Genomic DNA, 23,199 nt, shown 5'->3' on the forward strand with positions numbered 1-23,199 from the left:
TCATGGTAGGTGTATTTGTTCTGCATGCATAAAGACTGACCCTGGCATACCCTGTGCCATGCTAGTGTATCTCCTGTAACCGGTTTTTAGCTTTGTACTGCTTCTGGAGTCTTGCATTTAGATTTATTCTTCAGTAAACTTGAACAGCTTCCTACAGTTCTGAAAATGAGGAGATTCTGCAGCCTGTATTCAGGTAGGCTTTTTCTTTCCTCAGCTGAAAGTACGATATCAACCTATTTCTTGCACTTGTAGTTTGTAATGGAGAGATGTGTTTTAATTGGTAAATCTTACATCTTACTGCTGCCATATTGTGCTACTGTAGTACTTAGTATCTCTTATTTCTTTATCGTTATGTATGGAAGGCTAGGGAGAATGTGGGCCCCATACTAAGTGAGGGGGGTGTTCTGGTAACGGAGGATGCTGAGAAGGCAGAAATACTGAACGCCTTCTTTGCTTCTGTCTTTAGTGAAAGGGCTCTCCCCCAGGAATCCCAGACACTGGTGGTTGATGAGAGAATCTGGGGAATGGGAGATTTCCCTTTAGTCAGGGAAGAGGTGGTCCGTGAGTGCTTAGGAAACATTAATGTCCATAAACCCATGGGACCTGATGGGGTGCACCCGCGGGTGCTGAGAGAGCTGGCGGAGGTTATTGCTAAGCCGCTCTCTGTAATTTTTCAGAGGTCTTGGAGAACTGGGGAGGTGCCTGAAGACTGGAGGATGGCCAATGTCACCCCGGTCTTCAAAAAGGGCAAGAAGGATGACCCGGGTAATTATAGGCCAGTCAGCCTCACCTCTGTCCCAGGGAAGGTGATGGAACAGCTTGTGCTGGATGCCATCTCCAGGCAACTGGGAGTAAAGGAGGTTATCAGGAGTACTCAGCATGGGTTCACCAAGGGGAGGTCGTGCTCGACCAACCTGGTGGCCTTTATGAAGATGTCACTAGCTGGGTGGACGGGGGGAGAGCGGTAGATGTAGTCTACCATGATTTCAGTAAGGCTTTTGATACGGTCCCCCATGATCGAGAATTGGCTGACTGGCAGAGTGCAGAGGGTTGTCGTTGGCGGTGCGGTGTCTGGCTGGAGGCTTGTGACTAGTGGTGTCCCCCAGGGGTCTGTGCTGGGTCCAGTCTTGTTCAACATCTTCATCAACGACCTTGATGAGGGGATAGTGACCACCCTCAGCAAGTTTGCTGATGACACGAAGCTGGGAGGATTGGCTGACACACCTGAAGGCTGTGCTGCCATTCAGAGAGACCTGGACACGCTGGAGAGCTGGGCAGTAAGAAACCGGATGAGGTTTAACAAAAGCAAGTGTAGAGTCTTGCACCAAGGTAGAAATAATTGCATGCACCAGTACAGGCTGGGGGAAGACCTGCTGGAGAGGAGCTCTGCTGAGAGGGACCTGGGCGTCCTGGTGGACGACAGGTTGGCCATGAACCAGCAGTGTGCCCTTGTAGCCAAAAAGGCCAATGGCATCCTGGGGTGCATTAAAAAGAGCGTAGCCAGCAGGTCGAGGGAGGTGATCCTCCCCCTCTACTCTGCCCTGGTGAGGCCTCATCTGGAATACTGTGTCCAGTTCTGGGATCCCCAGTAAAAAAGTCAGAACTCTCTTAGAAAGAGTCCAGCGGAGGGCCACAAAGATGGTGAAGGGCCTGGAGCATCTCCCCTAAGAGGAGAGACTTAGGGAACTGGGTCTGTTTAGCCTTGAGAAAAGAAGGCTGAGAGGGGACTTGATCCAGGTTTATAAATACCTGAAGTGTGGGAGCCATAGTGGCGAGGCTGGTCTGTTTTCAGTAGTGCGTGGGGACAGGACTAGGGGAAATGGGCTGAAACTTCAGCATAGGAAGTTCCGCACGAATGTGCGCAAGAACTTCTTTACGTTGAGGGTGACGGAGCACTGGAACAGGCTGCCCAGGGAGGTGGTGGAGTCTCCTTCTCTGGAGATATTCAAGACCCACCTGGACACCTACCTGTGCGACGTGGTGTAGGGAGCTGCTTTGGCAGGGGGGTTGGACTCGATGATCTCTAGAGGTCCCTTCCAACCCCTACAACTCTGTGATTCTGTGATTACTTCCTTGTGCCTCTCCAGGGTGTTCCTTCTCATGTAATTTCTTTGATTTCAGGTCAGCAGCAAATAAGGGGTTACTGTGACTGCTATGTGAGCAGCTGATGACAGTTCAGAGGCTGCTGCAGCATATACTGCTTCTCCTCCACAGGGGTGCAGTGTTTGAACGCACAGCTTGCACAACTACTGTAAGCATCACTCAATGCTGCTTGTGTGCATCTCTTACCTGTTATGTCATTAGCGAGAGAGAAGGCTAGTGCTGAATCTGATTGTGGGTATATAAGAGAGACAAAAAATACTGCACTCTGCAAAATATCAAATAATTTATTTATATAAAATATATTACACAACAGTTGTACACATGCACACACCCACACAGTACTTTACCACAAATTTAGGCCATTTATTTTCTTTAATTGTTACAATCTAGCACACGGTATCTTACAGTAATTTACAATATAATCTGAAGACACAATGGGGAAGCTTTGATCATTCATTTACAAACCTTCCATAAATTACAAAAAGAAAGGCAGTCTGAAAAGTATGTATAAACAGTAAAAACAATTTACAAATGGACAAGAATTACAAAATAGTAACAGCCAATGACTGCCATCAGTGTAAGATTCTTTTTATTGAGATGCCAATATTGCAGTTATTATTTTATCACCTGTTGCAGCCTTTTTTACTGGCTACGGCTTGTGTATGTAGCACGTCTTTGACGTGAGTCTGACATCAGCAACATGAAAAATGCCTTTTGATTGAGGGCTGTATCTCCACCAGCAAAGCCGGGGAGCAAAGGTAGTGTCGTGGTTATTATTTTTGGTGGTAATTTAGAATGGCGAACCAGGATCTCCTGAACTGGAGTTGGTACAATTTGTATGCTTGGAACTGAGGGTGAGGCTCTGAATAACTTAGAATGAGTCAGATTTCAGTTTAGTGACTGTCCTGACAAAATTAACCCATAGAAGAGTTTTGGTTTGGAAGAAGGAAAAGAAAAATAAGGAAAAAATAAAAGCATTTTGCGCAACACTTTCAAACTCCCAGGAGTTACATCAGACACTGAATGGAGTCAGCAACATCATATTTGATCTTGAATTACCATGATTCAGGGAGGATGAAGACAGTTGAATACACAGTACGTACAAAGTATATGTTGTATATTTATTAGACAGTACAAATCATTGTGCATTAATAAGGCAAAACATCAAGGCTGATTAAACTAGGAGTTTCAAGACCATTTTTTTTAATGAGTTAGATTAGACACAGTGGGATGATCTCTGAACCGGGATCAGGGCATAATGGTTGGGTTTTTTTTTCCCCTGATGTATGGTTAAAGGAGACTAAAGGCTGAGATTTGTCCAATACTCGCAGGTGCTGAATAGACTTCAAACAAAGCCATGTTCTTCTGGTCTTAATCCCACAAAGCTGTTGTTTAGGGGGTGTTGTTGTTGTTGTTTTTTATTAATTTAAAGAAAACCCTTTTTTATTCTTGCTGTTTTAAGCAATCCAGATGATTCTATTGATGTCAGAGTTAAAAATGCAAAGGTTTGGTAAAGTTGCACTGCATAGTCATGAAAGCCCTAGTTTTGATATTTAAAAAGAAATACACAGACTGGAAGCTTTACAAGTTGTCCAGGAGCACATGAATCATTTCACTGCACCAAGCTTTTTCAGCAGTTTCTTGCCTTTGGAAAGCAGCCCCTTTTTCTTTTTCGAGGACATATCCCTGCCTCTCCCGGGACTACCAGAACCCATAGGTGACGTAGGTGACCCAGAATGGAGATGAACTGTGGGGGATGGTGCTCTCCTTGGTGTACCTGTATTCTCAGGAGGAACCTATTAGGTACATTGTTATCATTTATTGAATGTTTGAAAGCTTAAATCTATTAGCATCAAGAAAGTTGGCAACATCACTTGTCCCACTACCCACTTAAACAAAAGGGTTGGTTCATTCCTTGTTTGTGGCTTAAAAAATGATATGGGCTTATGGAGAACAGGTTTTGAGAAAAGCACAGACAATAGAAAACATGCCAATAAAGCCCTATTTTGGTTTTAAAGTTGGCTGCGCTTCCCCAGCCTTAGTTCTGGCCACAGAAGCTGCAAAACTGGCTTTGCATTTCAGTGTGCTAATAGTACAGAAATGAAGGGGGGCACGTTCAGATACAGGTTTAAGAAAGGATAAATAAATTCAGCACTCTGTAGAAACAAAATTGCTTCCAGGAGAAATTACTTAAACGGTAAATGATCACACGTTTCTTCATGTCCTTTAAATGCCTTTTCTTTAAAGTTAACTAGCATATACTTGATATACGGGTTGGAGAGGATGGCACACTGGCTTTAAAAAAAAAAAGAAAGAAAGAAAAAAGAAAAAAGAAAAGAAAAACGAAAAAGCTAAAATGAACCTTAATTGCAATCAAAGAAAGCTTAAAGACCCTGACTGCTTGATGTGTATGCTGCAGCTATGAGGTTGCTGAATGAAGGTGAATACTTGTACGATAGTTAATGGCAGCATTCCTAGGTAGTTCAAACAGAGCTATTTGTTTAATCATCAAAAGTACTTGAACGGAAAGGCTAAAACTACTTACACTCATTCTATCCTAACTACAGTGCCCTGCTGACAAGATGTGGCAGTATATCTATTAAGGTGCTGTTGTAGTACAATCCATGCTTTAGGAACCTCTCTTAGCTTGTAGATCAAGTTAAAATAGTAGCAGTTCACTGGCATGTGCAACAGTGAGTTAAGCAATGGGGCTTCAAGCCTACTTTGATTTTAAATCAAGGTCTAATCCTAATGACAAAAAAAACCAAACCAAAAACAAAACCAACTTGGTAAAGCACCCCAAAGTACACCTGAAGATACCATATGTTTAGTCTAATGCATTCACTGAGCTGCATGTTTCATACTGAGACTTCTATTGCATTGGTAAACCAAACCGTTTCTCATATTTTAAATGAGCATTTTGTAGGAACATCTGAGTACAATGGACCGTATGGAGGGATGGGTTTGTTTTCTTTTAGAACTTTTAAAATCAGCCTTAAGCAAACTGGGCTAAAATTGATTATGGGAAACATTTTAAGGCAGACAATTTAAGTAGCTGTATTGGAGTGCAAGGAGTTTCTGAGCCAGCTCTACCCTCGTACACTGCAGCAGCTTACATTTCATTGCTGCGCTCTTTTAAGGGTTGGGGTGTTGTGCTTTTCTCCTGATAAAGGGACTTGGAATTCTTGCATCTCAGGTTGGCTAACAATGCAATATGCAGCTGTTGTTTGCAGGGCAGTTAGACATCAAACTCGCCTTTCTAGGTAAACATAAACAGTTCGCTCATGAAGAAATATGTTCCAAATGCTGACCTTCATAAAGCAAGGTCTAATTGATGTATTCCTTAGAATTCCTTTTTAAAGGATTCGTCTCCTAAAAATACCTAAATTGACTTCAATAGACACAGCAAAAGCATGCAGCCTTTTCTTCTGCAGCCAGTCAGTTTGGAGACATATTTCTTTTATTTCTTTTTTTTTCCCCCACAATTAAGTTTCAAGACTTGCATTAGATAGCCAGGTAGCTTTAATTGAAATCTCTATTGGTATCTTCAGTTGCTCACTTACGTGAAGGCTACATTGCCTTATTAAGGTGTGAAATGAACACTCTTCTTCTGTTTCCAAGCAGATGAGCAAAGAAATAAAAATATATATAAAATATATAATATAGAAAAGTATCGCAGTGATGAAACAAAACAAAAAATGAGACACTAAACATGATTAGTTTTTCATAAAAGTCTCTAGGCAATTAATGCTGGTTGGAATAGGACATAAGGAGTTAAAAGCTGAACACTGGCACTGGGCTGCATTTACAGTTTGCACGTAAAGGAATGGTTCTACCACGCTGTTGTTCACAAACTTTTGCCTGTGTCTAAATAGCGCACATAGAAAAAATGGGCTCAGAACTGTAAGTGCTTCCACCAGGGACAAACTGGTTAAACTTGGCTGGTAACTGAGGTTCTGCAATGACGGCCATCAAGGGCTAAATTCAGATTCTTGGTTTTTGAAATGTAACCAGCTACTCTTTACGTTTTATAGACTTGAACCTTCACTTAAAATGAGCGAGAGGATTTAAAATGCTCAAACTCATGTCTGAATTATATATGAGACAGAATGGAATGGAAAATAAAAGTGTTAAGTTTGCAGTACTTTGTTGCTTACCCTTTTTGCTTTTGTACGCATCGGTGCATCGTGAAGGTATCGGGAGGGTGCATCAGATAGAAAGACTTCGACATCATCAGGCACTTCTTCAAGAAAGTTGGAAGGAACCAGCCCCTTCTGTCCGTTCAGCTCGCCCTGTGACACAATGGATGTTTAGGGATTGCTTTAATTAAATCAAATTCGGGTTACCATGAAGGTAAGAAAATGCTTTTGACTACATTTCAAAGTCAGAGAGGAAGAGGAAACATCCACCTAAGGGCACCCATGTTAGATTCTCAGGCTTCCATTGCTGTGATCAGGGCAGCGAGTGCCAGCCATTCATTGAAAAGAACTGTTCTCACCTTACTGGTTTTGTCTGTAATCCCAGCTGATGCACTTTCACCTAAGAGTTGTACTTTGAGTACTGTGACACTTCAGTCACCCTGTTTCATATATAAAGATTATGACATGGAATGACAGAGTGGTGTGATTCAGTTACCTGGTGCAGAGGCCAACTTACATAATAAAATCCATCTTCATCAATTTCACCAAAGACAGTAATAATGTCCCCTGTGCAGAATGTAAGTTCAGCCTGCAAGGAAAGGAACGTTACAGTTTGTGTTTTGTTAGACAAACCTTAATGGTTTTCATCTTAGCAGTAAGTCCTTTAATAATTTTCACTCTAATATTAAGGCAGTCGGTGAAACTGAGGTGAACCACGAGAGCAACACCCCCACACCCCCAGTCTGTGTCTCTACTGCACATCAGCTGTGTTGTGTAACAGTGCTTACTAATGTAAGTGTGTCACGTAATTAAATTATGGCTCTGTAAACAATAAACACAGCAAACAATGATGTTAAATACCTCTACGTCAACGTTAGGAGAACTTTCTCTTGGATCATAATCATACAGTGCTACCATCCTCCTTGTGGACACCGAATGCTGCCTGCCGCTCCGCCTGTTTCTTTCTGCGCCAGTCACAGGGAGAGGAAGGGAAGGAAAGCTATCAAAGTTATTTTGAACACAAGCCACAGGGTGCATGTTTTCCCCCCACACCATTCACAACAGTGCAGTAACAACGCTGGTATTTCTCTAGCACAGTGATAAGACGCCACAGATTACCACAAACCTAATAACACAGATAAAGGTTTCAAACCAGTACATGCATTTCATCAATAATGGTTTGCTTGCCCTCTTCATCCTAAGCTACTGAAATCTGAGCAGTCTTTATCTGCAAATGCAAAACAGGTGTCATGACATTTTCTGCCATTCTGGGTTAGAAGAATCAAGTTCCTGAGGATGTACAAATCTAAACGCTTCAGATACGGGTTTATTCCACATTTATTGTCTGTCCCTGCCCTCTCCTGGCCATGGGGTTATTCACACTTTTGCTGGGAGGCTGCAGTGGGAACTGGGCGCTCAGCTGTCCCAGGACAAAGAGGTTACCATTATCTCAGCAGTTTGCAGTATTTTGCAAGGCTCTGTGACAACAACAACTCACTCTCAAATCCCATTTAATTTAACAAGTTTAATTTGCAGGGAACAGAAAGGAAGGAGTGAAATAAATAGTAGCTTAAAGGAACCACATGCTACGTATTTACTGACTGCTGTTAACATTTACCAGGAAGTCCAAAATGGGCTACGTTTTAAATCTGAATGATGCTAGCATGATTCTTGCAAATGGTTGCTGCAGCAAGAGAAACATGCTTGTTAGTGCTGCTTACAGACAGGCGTTGTGGGCAGGCCTGATGAGCATTGTGCAGTGTGACAAAGGAAACCTGAGGTTGAGAGGCACCCTATGACTTCTGGCAGGTGGGTGAATGTCAAAGGGTCAGCTAATATGGGAGCAAACACTGAGTGTAGCAGCCACTCACAGATTTCACATCACTCTCCAGCTGACGCTGAAGCATTCAGAGCTCACTTTTGTAGTGGGTGGATTTATTTTTCCAGCTCCCAATGCAAGGGAATTACACAGAACACAAAGAGATCCAAAATGGAGGCATGGACTGTAATGGAGGACTCAGTTCCCTGGTTTCCCAAAACTCTGGATCAACCCATATTTAAACGACTACCTCAAGAGCAGCACTTCTCAATTAGTTTGAAATCCTTCTCTGGGAGAGAAGACTCTGCCTACGGTCTGGGCTCAAGGGCTACAAGCAAGAAAAGAATCCAAAAATGATTCTCTTTGCGTTTGTTACGTGACAGTATTTTCCAGCTTCTGGTTTCCGAGAGATCAAAGGCATAAAAATAAACCTAGACAGCTCAAATCATTTCAGCTAATTTACAGCTTGAATCAAGTTATTGGTTCTTAGCACAGACCTCTTTTAGACTTTCTGGATCTGCGGTGTACAGAGCGTGTGCTCTCTTTGAAACGGTCACAGTTGACTTCAGGAAAGGAATGCATACGAATAAAAGAAGAGAAGATATGAAGCTGTTCAAAGTTCTGCTTTTAAGGGTTTAATGTGGGCAAAGGATTAAGAAAAATAAAGCCACATGAACACAGCACGTAAAGTGTCTGAAACGACATTAAAGGTACAAACAACAACGTGAAGCAGACTAACAGTTAAAGCCTGCTTCTGCTGAAGGATCCACGTGGGCAACTTCTGTGGCAGCAGGGATCTGAGCACATGGACCTCTCTGCTATTCAGAATTTACAGTTTTCAATTAAGCCAAACTAACTGCTCTCCCCAAATCCATTAATAAGAGCATTTTTGGTTTGTTTTGGCTTGTGTTTTTGTTTGCTTTAACGTGGCTAACGACATAAATCCACGTTAAAATAACATGATTTGAATTGCTAAAATATTTAAAGGTGAACTGCTGGGGGTGGGTTGCTATAACAGCTCTCAGAAACGTCTCAGAATGAAACTCGGTGCTTAAAAATGTCAAACAGGGCAAAAAAATCCATCTCAAAATGCCTTCCTCCTTCCAAGAGAATTTCTCCACTATTTCAGAAGACTCTGCTGGCTGAGTGCAATGAAAAAAAGATGATATTTGTAGAGTCTGGCCCTGAAACAGCCAAAATATTAAAACCAGAGGGTTTCTGATATATTAGCGGCTCCATTTTTCACTGGTGTTCTGTATTAACAATATAGCGACTTCAGTAAGAACTGAGAGCACTGAGCAGGTCTTAAAGCAGTAAGTTCCAAACACAGCTGTTCAGGATTGTATTTTCTGTGTTCAAATCAGGAGAGAATTAGAAGTACCTTTAGACATTTCTTAATCCCAGCAGACCTTCAGTTGTGTTTACAGATGTAACCACAGCAGGTTAAGTGTCCGATTCCAACAGACTTCAAATGATGTCCACTCAACAAAATAAAGCTGTGAACTACCAACCTATTCAGGCACATCTGTAAGACCCACTGTCTGCCAGTCCCTTCTGAAATGGATGTGCAGGTGTATGTGCTACACCTAAGGAGCAGATGGGTGGGGTTTACAAGTGCACCAATGGGAACATTTGTTGCATTTCTGTGGTGTGAACAGATAGATTTGAAATGACAGCAATTAAGAACTGGAGTCATCCTTCCCTTTCATTGACCACAGAGACTTTAAAAAGTAATATCTCAAAAAAGCAACAAAAAGAATTTGTCTCATTCTTACTGATCCTTTGGGATGCAGTTGGGTTTTATTTAAGAAAACAATTGGGGAAGACTTGTTTTTTTAGCAACCACTTCTACAGTTCACTTTTAAACAGGACTGAACCAGTTCCAGCCCTTCAAACTCTTTTGAATGACGTTGAATGTTTTGTAACAAATTGAGATAGCACTAAAAAAATTTACAGTTAGAAGAAAATCTTAATTAAGATACTTGCATTGTGTACCTCTGTACAGCACCGTAACAATGATGTAATGCAAGCGGTTCATAACATGATCATTTGGCCAAACTGCTCTTTAAGGGGTTTGTTACTGCAAAATCCATAAGATCTGATAGTCCGTAGAGCTACTCCAAATATATGATACGTAACCCTTTGCCACGATCCCTTTAAATTATTGGTCAAGTAGGAAAATGTAAGAACATCGACAAAGAAAGGATTCATTTTATGCTTTGCAGCAGTGAGCGAATCACAAGGCACCGTAGCACAGCACACTCCAAAGCACGGGGATCTTGTTCTGTGTCTTTCAGGTGTGAGAAAAGTTGTAAGAAAAAAGGAGTAGTGAAGATAAAAAAAACCTTTGCAGCAAAAGGTGAGACCGAGATTAAATATTTGTCGAATAAAGTCATCCAGTTACTGACACAGAATGTATCCCGTAATGTAGTAAATTGCTGTAAAACTGAGATGCATCTGCATGTAATAAAAATGAAAGGCAAAGCGGATCCAGCCAAGTTTAACAGCACCCAAGAAATAGGTGAACTGGTGCACATATATTATTCCTTACCTATTTTCTCTACTGGTGTGTTCAAAGGAAGAAAACCTTGTTTTAGAAGCTGATCCATCATCTCCTCATCGTCTGCTTGGATCTCAGAGACCATGTTACATGGGATAAGGCCGATCCTTGTACACGTTTCTCCACGATAGAACCCATCAGCATCTTTGTCCCCATAAACCTGTTATTTAAAATAATGTCAGTCAATAAAGTTTTGGCGTTTAGGATTCTTGATGAAGGCAAAATGGTTTCCAATGAAACCAGCTCATGATGGAACTGAGTCAAATTCCTTGATAGTTTAAATTACAATTCATTATATCTTTAAAGTGGGTACCATAAAAAGTGAGTCCATACTTTTTTTCAGGTTCAATTTCAGATAATACTTAAATCTCCGTTAAACCTCAGAGCAGCAGAAGCCCCACTTCTTTCCTCGCTCATTTCCACTCATTCTGCACCAGATTAGATACAGGGCTGCAGGAGGAAATGCTCACATCTGCTGATTCAGCTGAAAAATCTGCTCGCTTTTTCAAATCAGAACAGCAAACGGAGCAAATTTGCCTTGCAGCTGCACAATCATAATGAGGCAAGCTGTGAGAGAGGGCACGAATAGAGATAGGGATGGAGCATAACACCGCCTGCCACCTGAAACAGAGCTGACCTTCCTTCTGCTGCCTCCTCAAGGGTCAGCTTGCACACCTTACACTGATTAGTCAGAAAAGGAACTTTCCCAGTTTCAAAGAGAGTTACTCTGGAAAAGAAATGCCTGATTTTGAACCTTATTTAGTTTTAAGCACATACCAGGTAGTGCTGAGTGTTAAAAAAACATATACAACAGCTGTGGGTACTTAAGGAGGTACAACACTGAACACTTTTGCAGTACCTTTGTGGTAAAGAGGACAGAATTTCCTTTAGCAGTTTGTAGCAAAGGACAAAGGGGGCTTCGATCACAGTTGGGGTTTAGCTTGTAACTCTGGCCACATCTACCTAAGACAACTTTAAGATTACTGCCTGTTATGTCATCATTTGGAAGCCCTCAGCAGGACGCATTAGGTTCCAAATCCAACAAGATTTACAGCCTGAACCTCTGGAGAACAAAAAATGTGACTGTAGTCACAGAAGTTGCTTTGTCCAATAGAAACAAAGGACACCCTGTTTGTAACATTGGGTCCCTCATCTTTAGATCTCACCTTAATGATCTGTCCCTCTTTAAATGGCAGCTCTTCCTCTGCAGCATCAGGATTTGGGGACATTGTCAGGGGGTCGTAGTCAAAGAGGGCAACAAATATTCGAGTAGAAACATCTTCTGTTCCAGGATCTGTTTCTGATTCTTCATAAATATCTGGAGAAAGATGATCATGGCCACCATAGCCATCTATGAAAGTAAATTCAGAAAACAACAATTCAGTACTACAAGTTGGCCTCATTCCTCCACTAATCCAGTTATTATTTGAAACGTATTGGGCATTTCAGTGAACACTCAGTGCGTGCCCTATCACATTCAATGTTTGTTTTTAATGACCATGATGTAATTTCTTTGTAAAGTATATCCACAATCTGCTTGCAGTGAATGGGGTGGATCTGCTACACCACGCCAACATCTACACAACTGAATGCAGCTCAGGAAAGCCATTTTTTTATTAGGTTTCCTACAGTTTGCTGCGACACAATGGTAGGTCTTACCACTGCTGCAGATATAACCATGCTTTTATCCACCTGTTTTGTAGCACAGCTGCTTTTGTTCTTCAAAACATAAGAAAGCCCATCCCAGCCGTGTGACACACCATGTGCTGGGTACAAGGTTCAAAACGTGGTTCTAACCTCTTCTCTCCAGACACGTAAGAAGATAAATAGTGCAGCGGTGTTAAATTATGCCAGGGTTGGAGCTACACTACTGTTCTGTTTAAAGAGAGTCAGTAGTAAACGCAGCCAGCAGTGCCTCAAACCAACACAAACACTATAAAATGTAACAAAAACCAGCAACAATGGTTAGCTATGACTGCATTTAATTATAGGCTTGGTAGGAACGATCATCCATGAGTAACGTAATACCTGGCACTGTACTGCAGTCAACCCACTGCAAGGTATCCAATCAATTAGGATACTGAAGGTGAAAACCAGCTTTTTGTTTCCTCGTAGCTTTTGTGCGTTTTAGGATACCTGGAGAATTCATTCAGTCCATGACCCAACAGCACAACTAAGGATGGACTTCGGTAAAACTGAATTAGAAAACTAGCCCAAAAAACTAACAGCAAATGTTTGGACTGACATGTTTCAAACATTTCCAAATCTCGCTTTGAACGAGCACATGGCAGCACTTGCACAGAAAGAGAAACCAAACAGCAGAAACAAACATGCTCTTTCAAGAAAAGTGAAGCCAAAGACCCAAAAATGAAGCACTTAAAATCACAGGCCACTTCAGTAAAGCCTATTGTGCAAGTCCCACTAACTTAAATGGGAGCCACGTACCTTTCAGTCTTTGCTAAACCAATACTTATCGTGTTGTTTACAAGATCTTTCATCATGGAATAGAGAACGTGATATTATCAACAACAATGAAAACATGGTTGCTATATCAGTGTCTTCCCAAATACAACTTTTACTGTAATCATCTCTCAACGAGGGATTTCTTCTAACAGTATGAATATTCAATACTTAATATTGCAAATAAAATTCCTCTTTTTTCCACAACTCCAGACTCCATTTGATATGTTTAAACTACCACAGAACATTTTCAGAGGGTTGCAGCCTTAAAGGAACAGCTACTGACCCCTTGGGTCCGGGTTACAAGAAATAACGTGAGCAAGGGAAAAATGCAAACCAGCAAAAGGGCAGGGAAAAATTCCAGCCAAGAAGCTTTATGCAGACAGAAAGCACAGAAAGGAAGTCAGGGAGAAATGCACGTATGGGACAGAAAGCAATGGGACACAAAGGGTGGGATTCCTCCGTTCTGTTCTCTCATAGTCAGTTTGCAGTCTTTATGGGGTTTGTTCTCAGGCCCACCAGGTAATACGATGGGTTAAGGGTGGGTTTGTTCGTTTTAGACTACAGATTGTTACATCCTACTCTGACTGCAATTAATGGGAACTAGGTGCAAACACAAAGTACAGCCAAAGGTATTTCAGTTAAAAGCGCTGACCTTTAATCATCTGAATCAAATTAGTCAAGTTTGCTTCGATGGATGAGAATGCAAAAGCTACAAATCTTATTTCTCCGAAGAGATACATACTACACATACATACATATGTGTATATAAATCTTAGCCTTTGGATGCAGCCAGCCGGATTCCCAGCTGATGCAATTTACCACCATTGCGCTGAATTCATTAGCTGTACACCAGTTTACACAAGTTGGTAACTGCAAGCAAGTCAAGTTTTGAAACTCAACAGTCAATTACTGTTTGCTTAAATTTCCAGGGTCCCTTTTCTTCATACCAGAAATGAGGAAATGAAAGAATGAAAAACGTGTCTCCTACCTCTATATATGACCTGGTCTGCTCTTATAGGTTAAATGTTAAGACACTCCAATTCACTGAGTTATGAACTATGAACACTGAGTTGTTGATCATGTAATGGTTTCTATGTTGATGAAGCAACAGATAATATTAGTACTCCTATTATCGAACATTGGGTTGTGACATAACAGCTGTTTGACCCCCTCCAGTCTGTATGGAAATGTGCTGATTTTGATGAATGGCTGTTCAGGTATATACAGTAAATACTGACTGGCATTAGTAGCAGCGTAGCTTCACAAAGGTTCATGCAACGCAGTGTGCTTGGACTCAGCCAAGTATGGAGAGGTGGCTGGCTGCACAGCAGTGTCAGGATAGAGAACTAAGGGCTGTTTGTCCCTTACCGGAGTGGGAGAAACTTACCTGACAGCAGACAGGATTTAAGAGCTAGTTCCCCTGGCATTCTGCATTGCATGCAATGTTGTCATACAGAAACCGCACTTGTTAACACGCAGCTCTAAAATGTGTCTGTCATAAAGGATGAATAATGTTCGGCATACCGTATCTATATTCAGAGGCCATGGTACGCTGCTGAGGCCATTTCTTGTGTCCACCAATGCTGCGATAATAAGCTTCTTCTTTTACAGGTGAAATATTTCCCTCACTACCTGACCGAGACCGCCCGCCTTCACTGTTACTGTCCATTGTAATTTCTATGGAGAAAAAGGGAATGATCTATTAAACATATTGTACTGTTGCCTTTCTGGAGGCTCCTGTGGGCAGGCTTTGCCTACCTTCTTTTCTGACTTGCATACAGTAGGAAGGCTAAACACTGTGGAAGCTTTGCTAGATGCCTCAGCCTCTAAAAATCCTCCTTCAGCAGGGGAAGCACAGAAATGCCAACTTCCTTATTAAAAGCATCTAAAATTAGTGCTTTTTAAAGTTCAAACAGGGTCAATATTATTGGGTAGGTCTTTGGATAGGAATCGTCTGTTATTATGAGGTTCAAATAATCCTACCTGACAGATCTGCAAGGTCAAGAGCACTGTAAACTGTTTCACCTTCTAATCAACCTAAAAACAAAAATTAGTTAATTTACTTAAATCCTACCTTCGACAATAACTAACCCAAAGTATTTACAGCTTCATGGAGAAAATACCTCAAATAATGTACACTTTGGAAAATGTGGAGAAAGGAAATGTGGAGTCCTGACAATACTGTAGTATTGAAGGTCTTTTCCCACTCATTTAACCCTTCAGAGCTGCTTTATTTATGCTGAATAGCTCAGTAAATACTCCAGGCACATGTGTAAGGGAATGAGCTGCTGCCAAGAAAATTGGAATCCATGTTTTTGAGCAGTATTACTGAAGCCAGTAATAATCTCATATATATATTTCATATATTTAAGCAGTCTAAACTTCATTCTTTGAGTAAGTTGCACTGAATGAGGAAAAATCCTAGGACTTCAGTTTCTGTTTAATAACATTTGATTGATTATAAGGAGGTTAATTTTCTTATCTGACTCCTGATTGATTGCTACTGAACCGCTCAAAAGCAGCCATTACTTGCTGCAATTTGCGTCCTCACGTTGTTGACAGAAAGTGAAGAAATTAAATTACTTCCCTATTTTTTAATTAAAAGGAAACCCAAAGTACCAACTCAAACAAACCTGCCTACTCTCTATTTATATAAACATACATTGATGCTCTAGCAGATAATATAAAATAATGAATTTAGATACAAAGCTTGGCTTTAATTGTCCGAACGTGAACACTTGAAGAAAAAAAGGCTGTGTCTGGACAAGAAAGAAAAGACATGAAAATCTAACAGTCTTAACAGCACCTTCTGAATGCTGTTTGGTTCAGCTAACAACAGCCTGTCAATAGAAGCACAGGAGCCTCCCTGGAGATGACTCTCCTCCATGCCATTTTCATATCAGCGTAATTCCATTAATATCTGTATTAAGCTGGTTTACAGCAGGATGTGGGAAGAGAATCAGGCCTCTGAAAAACCATGTAGTTACACTGCAGATATTAAGAAAGCTTCCTGCACTGTGTGCACTGCGATCTCCGTTTTCATTAATAAGTCCTGCTCAACAAGTATCAAATAATTGTGCCCACTAAGGGGATTTTGCTTTTTTCTTTTCTTTTTCTGGCATTAAAACTATTTTATACAAATATTTGTTTACAAAAGCACCCCTTTAACGTTCAGTCTCTTTCCTTCTGCTAATCTCCATTTGTGATGTCTCTCATCCACACAGACGTCAGATGAGAATTGCCTAACACCGCTTCCTGCTCCTGCTGCTGCTGTGAACTATGTTCAAAAATTAAAGTACGGGTTAGGGATGGGAACGAGACTGATTTGACACCTTCACGGGATAATGTTCTGCAGAACACTTGCTGCATTTGTTTTGCTTGTGTCTCCTAATTTTTCAGCCTGAATGTTCCTTATTTGTCAGCACGGATTGCAAGTTTTACAAACACGTATTTGTCCGTATTGTCTTGATTCCATTATCTTTTCTGCACTACTTTTTGGATTTCCTGGTATACACCAGAATAAATTTTAAGTCACAAATAAGCCAGAATAGAGATGAAATACAGCAAACACGTGCAAGTTCTACCAACTTGTTACAAAGAGCTTCTATTTTCTCCTGTTGAATTCCAAAAAGTAGTCAAGAAAATGGAAAGTAAATGCAAAATGATGGTTGATGAATGGGAAGATGGATGGCTGAATGGATCACCAAATGAGTACATTTATTTTACTGATGGTATTCCTGCCTGCATTATCATTTCTTTTTAGCTAAGATTTAACAGTATCTAACCTAAGCAACACCCATTAAATTCAATGAAAACAATCCCAGTGGTGTCAATGCCTAGCAATTCAGCCCCGTGAGACCCCAGTACACTTATATTTAGCTCAGATTTAGATGGAGAAGCTTTTAGTTCCATCTCACCCCACAGCTCAAGGCAAGCATCCTTTGTAAGGATCGCCTCCCCAACTCTGAGGCTGCAAAGAACAGAAATGCACCAATCTGTCCAACTAACCAATGGAAGGGACCAACATTGGTCGAGACCTTTGTGGCACTGCACTGCCATGAGAGGACCTTCGCCCTGCATGCTCCACCCTTTCAGGCCGTCCTGCAGATGATGGATTACCTAAAAGCTAAAAAAAAAAAACAACAAAAGAAAAAACAGGTTTGTAAATTACATGCATGATAACATTATGGTTATAATGTCGGACATTAATCAGGTCAATCACATTTGGAAGCGAAAGCTCTAAAGGCAACTAAACTTAGTTTTTAACTCAAAGGTTAGCTGAAAAGTAAATACTGTTGCCTGGAAAACCTGCAAAAGGAAAAATGGTTTCCTGATTTATGGCAGAGTTTTGCAACCAGCAGTCACACATCAGAACAAAAAAGAAAAGAAAAGAATAATTTTGGAAACATTCTTTTGCCTTTGTTGTTGCTGCTAAAATGACATTATAATCTCCTGAAGAGTCGTGCAACCAGTCACAAGAGTTCATGATATTGGACTGCACTGAAAAGGCAAGCCATGTTTTCTTGTCGGCTATACAGCTCTGACCAGTTTGCAGCATGTGAACAAGTGTATTTCCTTCTGTCTTTGAGCAAGTTGCTTTTCTATAATGGCTTTTGATTGTCAAAGCCTTTTGGATGTTATTGAAACACGTAGAAGGGAACTGTAGCCACGCTTCATCTCAAATCACAGCTGTCTCTCTCCGTTCATTACCCTTGCAGAAAACATTGCTACTTTAATAATGAAATGATATATTCTAATGCTCTCCAGAGTTCATCATGCAGCCACTGAGATTAATACAGCTCGAGGATCAATTTTAATGGGAGAAATTTTTAAGGATCATTTCAGAATAAACTGCTGGGCTAGAAGAGCAGGCAGCTGATTTCTACCGTTATATGAAAAACACTTGATCTGAGATTTCCATTCTGGACTGCTGTAGACAGGGAGGGCAAAGAACTTGTTTGAACTTTTGGGAGCTGGGAAAGCCTATGGATACATCTATAAAAGCACAGAGACTGCTGGACTAACGGACATGAACACAATTAGGCAGGATCACACAGAGGCAGCCCTGAAAGATGTGGAACAGCCCTGTCCTCTCTCTTTCGAAGAAGCTGTTTGCCTGCATTCTCACGCAGAGATGCAGACCGCAACTTCAAAGGCAAGAAGAGATGATCTAAAAAGGAAGTCGAAGTAGTGACAGCACAGAGAGAAGGTAGGAAATGGAAGCATGATGAAACCTGTGACTCAACAAATGTGGGTCACTGTTACACTGGGGAGAGTCCTGATTGTCCGCAGATGATTCATGATAAAGAGCGTATCCTAAAAACTCAGCGAGCGAGGTGAACAAAAAGAATATGATGAAATGGATTCCTTGAGCTATTTTAAATGATAATCACTGATGAAATACTTTTCCATTTGAAATGCAGTGGATTTTATTTGTTTGCTCGTTTTTTAAAGCAACATGTAGATGGGCAAAATAAAGTAAAATGTTCTTTGGGAAAAATTGTAGTTCAGCTAACCCTTAATTAAAATTTAGATTCAGTTGTCCTTTAATAAAAGCAGCCATTACTGTAATTTGTTCTGTGGGAAAATCATTGTGAAGCAAATTAAACTGATTTCAGCATGACATAAAAGATGACTGTAAAGCAAAATGCAGAGTAATAAACAAAAAATGAATGGGGAGGAAAAAAAAAAAAAGGGAAAAATGCAGCAAACAGGTCCAAAGGATGGACTCTAAAAATTAATTCAGAAAAAAAAAAAGTAAAGGAAAAAAAACAAGAGAAAGAAAACTGATTTGGCAAGCAGATGTTAGAAGGAAGATTTACTTCACACACCAGAGAGTCTTCTGCATCTCTGTGGGATGACTTTGCAAGTGGACCAGCTGCCCTAGAGTCAGCCATTTTAAAGTCGTTCTTCCAGCCTCCCTGAACATCTTCGTTTGCCAATTTATCTGTTCTATTACATTTCTGAGTCTCATACTTTCTCTCGTAACTGGACTTGACCTGTTCGCTCCTGGGCTCTACAAAGGAAGATCCCAAGTCACCAAAATCTTCTTCAATGCTGGTTTGCCTTGTTAAAGTTTTCCTGCGAGCAAGCAATGGCCTCATGCTTTTCCTGCAGGAACAATCAGCAGTGTCTGCACAACAGCTAGATGCAACACTGGCAGAAACTGAATCGCAAGTATATCTGAACGTAAAACGAGATTCTTCTTCTTCACTTCCACAGTCCAGTCCACTGTCTGGGCTTCTTGATAAGGACCGGCTATATTTGCATCCTTTGTCATCTGCAGCAAAATCCTCCATGCCTGAAATTCTGTGCTTGGCTGGGTACCAGAAGTTGTGCTGCTGATCTTGATTGTAGGGCCTAGGTGGTCTAGAGTCTCTAGCTATGGTGGATTTCTTTTTATAGGGCATACCTAAACCCTGTTTGTACAGCAGTTCAGAGTATTCACCATCCTCTTCAGCTACTTCTGGAATACTGAAAAGCTTTTTACTGTGATGTATCTGCTGTGAAAAGTCAGGCTGTTCCAAAAAAGTCGCGTCAGCGGTCTTATTCTTACTGCACTCCTTAAGATTATGTAATGTTAAAAACCAGAGAGGGAACAAATAGTGTGTGACAAAAATAAAATGGGAGGGAAAAGGGAGAAGAAAAGAAAAATAAAGACAGAATTAGTTTTAGAGCAATGGCAAACATAAGACATGCAGCTTATTAAGTGAAAAAGATGTCATGCTTTGAATGAGAGTCTGTGAAAAATAAAGACATGATTAAGAAGTCTCTGTGTGTCAGATACAACGAGAGGTCAGTACAGACAACCGAGCGATGCTCTAACAAGAACAGACCCATGCGTTTAAAACAAAGCAATAGAAGCTGCATACAGATTCCAGCATGGTGAATGAGAATGGCATTAAAACATGGCACTGGTGCTGACTATGGTCCTTACCCCATGACAAATTGGAATTTAATTCTTCTTTGTAACCAGAACCCATATCTGACAATGAGAATTCTGTTCTAACAAGCTTTATTCCTTTGCATCTATTATAGTATCCTATACAAGTACTAAATATCCCTACACCTCCTGCCACAGGAGAGAAATAAAATAAATAAATAACTATGCACCATTTTAAAAGCTTGGCTTCCAGAGAAAGAAACCAGAGAAGCTGGCTGCCCTCTGATGCCCCTTGGCCTGGCACTGTCCTCAAATCTCCCATCAAAATCTTGTACCTGCTCGATAAAGCCAATATTTGAACATCAGCCTCTTTGCAGGCCTAAGTAAAAGTCTCTGTTTATACCAGAAGAGGGCAGAAGCTATCCCATCTTGAATAAAATAGGCGTCTGAACACAATATGCTTTTTGTGTTGTAATTGCACAAAACACACGTTGATGGGACAGAAGAAACCTACACAGTATCCTTGCTGGACTCCAAAAAGAGACTGTATGCCTGACCTACCTTAATTTATAAACGTGCATCACTCCCATGAAACTTTTATGACAAACTGCCATAGAACTATGAAAAAGTCGATAAATACGAGGAGAAATTGTTTTATCTGAGTTCAATTATTCCTCATTTTAGAATACTCAGATCTGGTAAGTTAGCTCTGTCTTTATCACTTTATCACTGCCGGCTGTCTTTGTTTTAAGGAACCACTGGAGGAAATAATCTCCCAATAAAGTATATATCTACATGCAAAACATTTTCTTGCCACTTGAGGGTATTTATTTCCTTAGGAGAAAATAATTACAGCTGAAAGTGCACGGTTGATATACTTTCAGGTGTAAGAGGAACATAAATCTGTTTACACTATGGAAAACCCAGTAAATATGATTTTTTTTGTTGTTGTCGTTAACTAACTGCTGGTGTTGAAAAAGCATAATTAGATCTTGTAAAAGAAGGGGAAATTACTGAGCATGTTAGGATCAGAATCTGACCTGAAGTATGTATCCAAAGCCCTGACAATATGGTGGGCAATGTTCTCCACATGAGACTCTGGCATCCATGAGTCCTTCCCCAAGAAGTGCTCACACACTAAACCCCACTTCTGCATATTAAGCACCACATACACTATTACACAGACGGAGGTACTCCACCACTTAAGGGTCTGGTTGGATATCAAAATTGGCAATGTTATCATAAAGCTAAGGAATAGGGATAATTTCTGAAGCATGAATAACAAGAACAGTTTAAGGATAATTTACTTTCTCTTTAAAGGGTCAGAAGCAGCATGCAGAAGGACTTCAGTTTCAACCTTTATGATAGCAGAAAAATTGAAACACTGATCAATTTTGCTTTTGTAAAGTAGCCTTCTCATTCCAGAGAGTGTCAGAATAAAAGGGCTGAATTTGCAGTACACAAGAGCAGTTATAATGGCCACAATTCTTTTATATGTGAGAAAATAGCACTGTTTTTAATTAAATAACACTAGAAGAAAAATCCACCTGTTTTTCCTTATCATTCAGGTTATCCAGCTTGCTAACAGAACAATTCAGTGTAATTGATATACACATAAAAAGCAAATACAAAACCAAACACACAATGGGAAATCTACATTCTGTATTCACAGATCAACATTCTGCATAATTATTGTCTTTCACGATGAATATTCTTATATAGTGTTAAAGCAGAATTTCTGATACTTATTTCCTGTTGTCTGGTGATTTCTTAATTACCCCAAATCTCCTTCTCACAAGTGTGCTGTAAAGTTAGAGGAAGAGATGGCACTGAAAATAGGAAAAAAATCATCTGACATGAACAGCCTAAATTGTTCTGGGTGGATTTTTTCCCCTACACATATGCATGTTTATACAATCAACTCATGATCTGAGTAGTACTTGCAATATATTGTCATATAAACAAGGGAAAAGATCCCAGATACAGAGCAAAAACTGCAGCTTCCATAATTACATACAGAAAAGCAGTCAGCTAGCTAAAGGAATAGATATTCAACAATGGAGAGAGGAAAAAAGGAAAAGAGAAGAAACAAATTCTAGGTCTACACAGCATTGTTATGTTTAATCATCTGCAAAATCCACAACTGACTGAAGAAATGCTTTGAAAGAAGAATAAAAACATGGAGGTACTCTTAAGGTTTCCCTACAGTCCCACTTACCTTAAGTGCATTGTGTGAAGTCAAACTGACTCGTCGTCTTCCTCCATCCTCCAGCTGCATTTCAGAGTACAGCTCTTCCTCGTCTTCCTCCATAATATCAGACAAATCAGAACCTCTGCTGCTCTCTGTATGGTAGTCTTCGCTGTGGCAATAGTGAGGCTAATCAGCAGGGTGAGAAAGAAAAATCTTTAATGACTGAAGTTAAAACTCCTTGTGCACCACCTATGAGGACCAGAAGGACATGAAGGATCTCCATAACTGGCCATATCTAATGCTCATCAAACACTTGAAGAATAACTCTAACGTTACTTGCATTTATCTGCATGTGGTTATTTTCACTCACCTATACAGTAAGGCAAGTAAACTGATAGAAAGCTTTGACCTCCAACTGAAGATCAGAATGCAGAATAGCACTTCTTGAAGATACCAGCAGCACATGGGCATCACAATAAAAATATCAAACTAATGGTTTCTTATGGAGAAAACCACCACAGATTACATCTCTACAATTATTTCTCTACTACCAAACCACACAGTAAAAGTGATCTTTCATAAACAATGTAAATGAGCAATTCAACTTCAAACAGGTGCATCTCACTAAGCTGTAAACGTTTAATAATCAATTTGCACTTAACACACTGCAGCTGTTTTACAAGATATAATCTAACTGCTGTTCCTCAGAGTATATTTTTAGTGTTTTAAAGCAATGAAGAATTTTTTCATCCTCACAAAAAATAATAATAATAATAATTCTAATCATATCTGAGAAGGCCTGAAGTCAGACAGATTCCAGATCTAGCCTTGAGGACATAACCAGTAGATAGAAAAGCTTAATCTTCTTAGGCTTCAAAGAATATACATCTAAGGGTTCCCAGACTTCAAATGTTCATATCCAAGCTTTCTGTTTTGTAGAGCTCAGCAAAGCAGACACACTCAAAATAATCTTTAGCTGATCAAAGGTCCACTTTGTGTGCTTACAGTAGATATACCCAAGTTTGTTTAACTTGGTCAAAT

The 23,199-nt window shown here is 40.4% G+C and overlaps 1 protein-coding gene across 32 annotated transcripts in view; it reads right to left on the reverse strand.

Annotated features, from left to right (window-relative positions):
• Window positions 1–2,369: 2,369 nt before the first annotated feature.
• Window positions 2,370–23,199, reverse strand: part of RIMBP2 (RIMS binding protein 2) — an 84,210-nt gene continuing 63,380 nt past the window's right edge. For 6 of the 32 annotated variants that reach the window (XM_072351542.1, XM_072351544.1, XM_072351553.1 and 3 more), the window contains 11 exons: window positions 22,186–22,344; window positions 18,916–19,647; window positions 17,093–17,210; window positions 14,609–14,761; window positions 11,788–11,972; window positions 10,613–10,781; window positions 8,559–8,624; window positions 7,104–7,207; window positions 6,760–6,831; window positions 6,261–6,395; window positions 2,370–3,899 (listed from right to left, as the gene is read on the reverse strand). In XM_072351542.1, the coding sequence (XP_072207643.1) occupies window positions 3,711–3,899; window positions 6,261–6,395; window positions 6,760–6,831; window positions 7,104–7,207; window positions 8,559–8,624; window positions 10,613–10,781; window positions 11,788–11,972; window positions 14,609–14,761; window positions 17,093–17,210; window positions 18,916–19,647; window positions 22,186–22,344 (2,082 nt within the window). In that variant the 3' untranslated portion in view covers window positions 2,370–3,710. Of the gene's footprint in view, window positions 5,714–6,260; window positions 6,396–6,759; window positions 6,832–7,103; window positions 7,208–8,558; window positions 8,625–10,612; window positions 10,782–11,787; window positions 11,973–14,608; window positions 14,762–17,092; window positions 17,211–18,915; window positions 19,648–22,185; window positions 22,345–23,199 lie in introns of those variants that run through there. The other 26 variants (XM_072351556.1, XM_072351554.1, XM_072351561.1 and 23 more) reach the window with 18 other exon arrangements.

Source organism: Excalfactoria chinensis, chromosome 16 (assembly GCF_039878825.1).
Source record: "Excalfactoria chinensis isolate bCotChi1 chromosome 16, bCotChi1.hap2, whole genome shotgun sequence".
Lineage (NCBI taxonomy): Eukaryota > Metazoa > Chordata > Aves > Galliformes > Phasianidae > Excalfactoria > Excalfactoria chinensis.